The following is a 7,397-nucleotide window of genomic DNA, read 5'->3' as shown; positions in this document are numbered from 1 at the left end:
TCCTGCTGATCAATACCGTATCGACGAAAAATGGTAGAATGATAAATAAATAGATACACTATTATAAATATATTAACGTTATTCAGAAATTTACAGATATTATGATTTACTTGTTTCAAGCATTTTAATTAATTTAGATGTTGGATTAATTAATTTGATCACTTTGACATTCAATATGTTAAATATCTCTCAGGACAACAAGTACAACAATCAACGCTACCAACGGAAATCTCACCTACTGTTGACGTGATGCCTCTAAAAGACTCATCGATTTACGAAAGGCGTCAGATGACGCCAACGGATGGTTCTGTGAGATCGGACGAAGGTTACCACTCGAACTATCACGACGAGATTCTGACGCCGCCTGAGGAGAGCAGCGAATCCGATAGTGAAAACAATTATGTGCTAGATTTTAGTAAATCATCGGTATGTGGCAATGAAATTTTGAAGCAAGACAATACCGCAACGAAGAACGAATACAGGAAAGTCAAGATCAAGATATCCAAAACCTATGGCAACTTCCAGACAACAAAAAGCATAACCGACAGCCCGACGAAGGACAAGGACCAGGAACTATCCAATAGAGCGGTTACCCCGGAACTTCAGAAACCGGTATCGCCCATCATCCTGCAAAAGAGTACGATATTGTCAACTGTAAACGAAGATGAGATAGCTGAAAAGAATCCAAAGCCTTTCTATGAACCTGAAGTGAAAAACGGCAACCTATCCATGTCTGGCAGGTCCACCTATCTGGTCAACCCACCCAGCAGTTCTATCCTGGAGAATATTCTATTACGCAACAGTACGGATAATAATAACAATAATAGTCACAGTCATCATCATAATGTCGGCTCACAACAACATCATCAACACCATCAAATGCATCATCAGACTCATGTGGACTCGGTGACGCCGCCACCTTCCAGCCCCACCGAAATGGCGTATTCTTACAAAAAGTCTCATCGTTACGGTAACATCCTACCCTGCAGTCCAGACTCCAGCTCAAACTTGCCCCTGCAAACGGACACGTGCGTCAATTCGACCAGCGGTAATGGCAGTGTGTTGCCCAGCATGCAGAGCCCCACCAGCAACATGCACTCCAGCACGGGAGGACCGCATTCGAGCACCGGAGGGAGCAACGGCAGCTTGCCGATGCATCCCGGAAATTTGCACTCGTCCAGTAACGCTGGCGGCAACATTCATTCCAGCACAAACGTACTCTCATCTAACGCAATACTGACGTCTACCAGCAATCTGCACTCGGCATCCACGACGATGAACGGTTGTCCGCCAAAGCGAAAGACTAAGTCACCATCGCCGTCGTCGAGTCAGAACGGCATTTCAACTCCGACGACGATCCTTTATTCCGGTAACTCGGGCGCTACCGGTTCGGGAAGTTGTCAAATCGAATCTGCCAGTCCGGTCTATCCGAATTCCGCCGGCAGTAGTAGTAGCGGCAGCAGTAGTAATCCGAGCATCTCACCAATCTCGCCGATCCAATCACCCTCGTCCTACGGTCCGTACGGCAATTTGTACGGCCATCAAAACGGCTCGCTGCACCATAACGTGGAAGCGCCGTTATCCATCAACTGTACCGCCTATTCGCCCACACCGAGTGGCAACGTCGGCGTCTACGAAAGGTCTACGGACGGCAGACGGCTGGAGGCAGCTACCAGCAGTAACGGCCACCAATTACCCACCTCGTCGACCATGCAAATTGACAGTAACCAAGCGTTGATCGCAGGAACGCACAATCTCCACTTGGGCCATCACCCAAGTCTCACTATTCATCCTAACTCTTCGTCGTTCCTAAATAGATATTCGCCGAGTTCTTTGTCGCCGGACGATCACGGTTGTTCCCAGAGCGGCTCACTCAGTCCCAACTCCCAGGGCTCGAGGGGCTATAGATCGCTGCCTTATCCGCTCAAGAAGAAGGACGGCAAGATGCACTACGAATGCAACGTCTGCTGCAAAACCTTCGGTCAGCTGTCGAACCTCAAAGTGCATCTCAGAACACATTCCGGCGAGAGGCCCTTCAAGTGCAACGTCTGCACCAAGAGTTTCACGCAGCTGGCACACCTCCAAAAACATCATCTCGTACATACTGGTAAGCGTATCAATCCAATATCAATATACTCGCACAGTGTATCTAAATCTTTTTTAATATTAATTATATCGATGTGTATAATTCATAAAATCTTTGTTTTTTCAATGCCTAGTAAATTTATCTGTATAAAAAAGATATTTATATTATAAAGATACTTATATTTTCTTTATTTAAATTACTTACATATTATCATAACTTATTATTTTCTATTTTATCTAAAGAAGAATATATCTCGAAAAAATCATCAAAAAATGTCTTTATGAAAATAAATCACACAATCAAAAATAATAAATAATAAAAAAATAGAAAGTATATATATATATATAAATTATATCAAATTTATAATATGCGTTTGAATTCCGGATTCTTTAATTAGATATCTATTAATATATCAATCTGGAACTCATATCTTATTATACTTGCATTTACACTTAATATTTCTATCTTAATATGATAGTATCGTCAACCCGTTTGTTTTTAGGTGAAAAACCACATCAATGCGAGATATGCAAGAAGAGATTCAGCTCGACCTCGAACCTGAAGACCCACCTTAGACTACACTCTGGCCAAAAGCCGTATGCCTGCGATCTTTGTCCCGCCAAGTTCACCCAGTTTGTTCATTTAAAATTGCACAAGAGGCTGCACACGAACGAACGGCCCTATACCTGCCAGGGTTGCGACAAAAAGTACATTAGTGCGAGCGGTCTCAGGACACATTGGAAGACAACAAGTTGCAGACCGAACAACATCGAGGACGAACTCGCGCTCGCCGCGGCCGTAGGTTCACCGACGTATTACGAATATGGTCCTGACATGAATGTTGGTAAGTACAAACTCTCAATTAAATATTATCCAAATGTATGAGATGACTAAAGAATAGCTTAACTATAGCTTCCTTGTTTTACGTCGCTAAAGCACTTATTGTGATGAGGAAAAAAATCCTTATCACAGTCGACAAGTTTGACAACGCAAAGTTCGGAGCTTCGTCAAAATTATTCAATTATCCGAAAACAGATTAACGTAGTGGATAAGAGGACGAAGATAACGCTAAACGGGGACATTATGTTTGTAGGAAATATGCCCAAGGAATGCGAGTTGGAGCACATCGATAATTACGACAGGCATGGCTCAGCGCATGGCCCGCACTCCACGTCTCTCCATAATCTGGAAAATTCCGTGGGTAGGCCGAGCGTTATAGAAACGTCCCAGCCGCATATTATCGAATGTACATAAGTCACATGATGGGGTATCAGCCCCTTTCTCGCTCCGGCGTAAAATGTAACCGTGGAAATGTAAGCGAGTTGCTCGCGATCGACTAGAGGAGAGAATGGACAAGAGAGCTCTTCTTCTCTGGAATGGCAGCAAGTACGAGTTAAGTAATATCGAATGAAAAATTTTCGCAAACTCCTTTCTGTTTTTGATAAAATATGATAAATTTAAAGCGATAAAATAACTTTGACATTTTTCTATTAATACTTTCATTTAGGAATTTAAATTATTCTCTAAAATTCTACATTTTGGAAGTGAAAAGCAACTTTTTTTTTTAAAGATTCACGCCTTAATATCAAATTACTTTTTTAAAAAAATTTGTATCAGCTTTTTAAGTTTTATTATCTTTAATTTTTTTACATGATTTTAAACGATATAATATTAAATATTTAACGATATATTATATAAATGATATAAACGATAAACGATATAAATGGTATAATATTAAATTGCTTAAAAGAAATTTATTGGCTTTTTGTTTGTCTTTATATTTAATTTTTTTTTTTCATTTTGGCTATAATCGATTGAATTATTAATGATTTCAAATGCTAAATTTGAATATTAATAGAAATAAAGATTCTAATTTATTTACTTTAATTTGCTCTCTATAAAAGTCAACTATATTCCATTAAAAAATAAAAGAGAAAGTTTGTCAACTTTTTTTATAAATAATGAGAAAATACAAGAATAGATCGCGATATATACCGAGAAATTTATAAAGCGATAGATCATCATTAATTGTATAACAAAAATCGTTCAATCGAGTGGAATAACCGCCAATCTAAAACAATATAATTTCTTAGCAAATATTATTTAAAATTTTGTTACTTTAGTGCCAAAGGCGAGATCCAAAAAGATTCAAGAAAAAATTAATTTTTTTTAAGGGAATTGACGAAATTTTTTCTAGAGGCGTATAAATTGTTCCTTCTTTATAAATATATACCCGTTTTTATTCTTTTTTTCTATATTTTCTATATTTCGCGTTATCAACGAAAGGAGTATCATTCAAAATTGAGTTTGAACGGTATACTTAATCAACTAAAGCTTAATCAACGATAAAATTGTAATGTTACCATTCCAAGAGAAATAAGACAGAGTATAAACATAATAAAGTACCAAAGTCGCTCGGATTTCTCCGAGAAATTTTCTCGATTACTTTTCCACGATGCATCTTAGGATCGCATGTCGAAGATGGTGATAATGCAATAAATCGCGCCAACGATTTTAATATACATATAGTCTTTAATCATTTAAAATATATTGAATTGATTAGAAATCTTATAAATCGATCTGACCTTTTATATACACATTGCGATTTTATTTTTCTTAGGAATAATTAAACGAAATTATTTCTTAATATATTCGCAGCGCTGCCATCCAGTCATCGGACTAAAAAAAAAAAAAAAATAAAAAATCTGTTTGGATAGCCTAACATATAACAAATTAATAAAAAATAATTAAATATAATAATTAAATAAATAGTGCATTTTATTAAATATGTGAGCAAGCAACAATTGTTATCAGACGAGACAGCAAAAATATCAATAGAACTCTTATGTTTCACAAATTTTATATCAGCTCAAGAAAAAAAAAGTGAATATAGTGACCCATTTTGGATGATAGTGACTTTCTAGACTTGTCAAAAAAAAGTAACAAAAAGTGACTTAAGTAACTGGATGGCAGCGCTGCTTAATATATTCGTTTAATGCTATATATAAATAACGACATTACAAATATAACGCATTATAACGAATAGAGTCAATTTGAAACATCGTGAGAAAATCGCAATGAGCATCAAATATATTTAAAAAAAAAAAAAGTTCACGTTTCACATATCGCACGATTAGTTTTTACAAAACGAAATGTCACGATATCTTCGACGTGCTTGGGTCGGTGTGTAAAATGGCGGATTTTGTCGGCACCCGTCATGAGATGTTCGCATAATGCGCAAGCAACAACAGCAAAGAGTAGTAAAAAGAATACGAACAACCAGAGACGACACGACTGCAACTATACGAGACCTGTACCTGTATATACTAATATTACTCTATTAATTATTCAATAATTTAAAAAAGATAATATAAGAAGTTCTAATTTATGAATACCCGTGTATATATAAGCATGCGTGTGTGTGTGTATCTATGCCTATATACATACGTGTGTACAGATGTATCAAGTATATAAATTTACATGTGTACGCACGTGTGTGTATGTGCGTGTGTGTATGTGTGCATTGTTGCCGGTTAGCGAACGGTATACTGCGCTTTACGGTAACTTTCCGCGGCAAATTTTATTAAAAATAGAGTAATTTATTAATGCGTGTTGTATAAAAAACAAAACAAAATGTTAAGATCATCGACATGAGGTTCCATTATACTTATTTCTATTATACTTGTGACTTTTTATATACGATTGATGTGTGTAACTCTCTCCTTTTTTCTAAATGCTCTTTTTCTTTTTTTAAAATCTTTAAACGAGAAATTTTACATTCATCATGTCGTGTTAATATTTATCGAAATTGCGAGTTTTCTCGTCAGGATAACGATGGCGAGATCTCTTCTTTCCTATTTTCAGACTTTAATTGTAGAAAGAAGCGATAAAGATAATCGTATACATCAAATCATGCACTGCAATTTTTTAATCGCTTCTATTGTATTATTGTTAACATTTATTCCTCGATATGTATTTCTAATATCGCTATCCAATTAATTTTCATTCTCGAGTGTGTTTCTACTACAGCTTTTTTATATTGATTCTCTCTTTACACAACGTTTATTGATTAGGAAAGAATATACCTTGCAAACTTTTGATTACCTAAAGATATTTTCCTGCGTGCGCTTTGATGAAAAATATACCTATATCTTTAACTGATTAAAATCTAAATATGCAGAGGGAATCATCGTTTGTATAATTGAAAGTTATGGTAGAAAGTCTAGTCAAAACATTTTAAAAAGAGTTAGCACACATTTATACAATATGGCTATCAAGTTTTCGTAATGATTTTTTTAAGAAACAATCTGACCATTAGGAAGAAATTGTCGATAAATCTGTAAAAGTCATCTAAAAAGGCGTGATGGAAGAAGACGGAGGAGTTCCAAAAAGCGTTAATTATTATTGACATTTTATCGACATATTAAAAATTATGTAAAACATCGAGGCAACAACGTCGAATATTAAAACAAACAAAATTTTTTCAACCTTTTGCTATTTTTTTATTAAAAAAAAAAAAGAATAATTTGGAAACTTGATGGACATACTGTATATGGTATGCATCTCTTAAGAAAGGTATATATTTTGCAAAATTAAATTAAATTTCTGCGAAAATGATTTATCAAAGGGTCATCTTGTGTGCATGAATAATCGATTCTTTGATCACGTTGTACTTGCTATACAAGCAGAAAAAGAAAAAAATTAGAATTAACGAATATAATTGTCGAAGATCTAATATTTCTTTTTCATTAATTTTACACACATTTGATGAATTCGTACTTCCATTAATGCTAAGCTGGGTGAAATGAGTTAACTCCAAGCGCAGCTTACCGTATGTAATGCGAGACAAATCCTTTTTACTGAACGGCGATTCGTTCTGAGACTTCGTGAAAAACCGGAATGAGACTTTTTAAAAGAATAAAAATTTTAAACGCGGAGTCGATGTTTCCGAAATGCCGTTCCGTAACGATATCGATCTAAAAGGCGTATCGCAGACTGATATATATATATATATATATGACTATCGAGCGTTTGTGAGATTCTAAAAAACCACATACACATCGCGATACGATTCTGTGCGAAACGAGAGAATGAACAGAGAGTGAGAGAGAAAAGAGAGAGAGTTTGTATGTCTGTGTGCGTGATACAAATTATGAATGATTTTCAAGATTATAGGAGCGCAGAGTGTGTTAGGGAATGTATTATTATTCTAAATTTTGGCTTCCTTCGCAAGATCCTCCGAGGTTTCGGTTTCGCAAAAATTTTCCTCTCACGTTCGATGCTACGCAATAAATTTAAATCCACCAAAAAA

The 7,397-nt window shown here is 35.9% G+C and overlaps 2 protein-coding genes across 2 annotated transcripts in view; one reads left to right on the top strand and one right to left on the bottom strand.

Annotated features, from left to right (window-relative positions):
• The window catches only part of LOC115237184 (protein FAM76A), a 47,656-nt gene that overhangs the window by 34,618 nt on the left and 5,641 nt on the right, over positions 1-7,397 (bottom strand). The window lies entirely within an intron of this gene.
• Positions 1-7,397, top strand: part of LOC115237183 (PR domain zinc finger protein 1) — a 14,511-nt gene extending 7,114 nt beyond the window's left edge. The window contains exons 6-8 of the mRNA XM_029810063.1: positions 194-2,107; positions 2,589-2,930; positions 3,180-7,397. Coding sequence (XP_029665923.1) covers positions 194-2,107; positions 2,589-2,930; positions 3,180-3,340 — 2,417 coding nt within the window. The 3' untranslated portion in view covers positions 3,341-7,397. The remainder of the gene's footprint in view (positions 1-193; positions 2,108-2,588; positions 2,931-3,179) is intronic.

Source organism: Formica exsecta, unplaced genomic scaffold (genome assembly GCF_003651465.1).
Source record: "Formica exsecta isolate Colony F162 unplaced genomic scaffold, ASM365146v1 scaffold282, whole genome shotgun sequence".
Classification (NCBI taxonomy): Eukaryota; Metazoa; Arthropoda; class Insecta; order Hymenoptera; family Formicidae; genus Formica; species Formica exsecta.
This window is presented reverse-complemented; position numbering and strand designations above follow the sequence as displayed.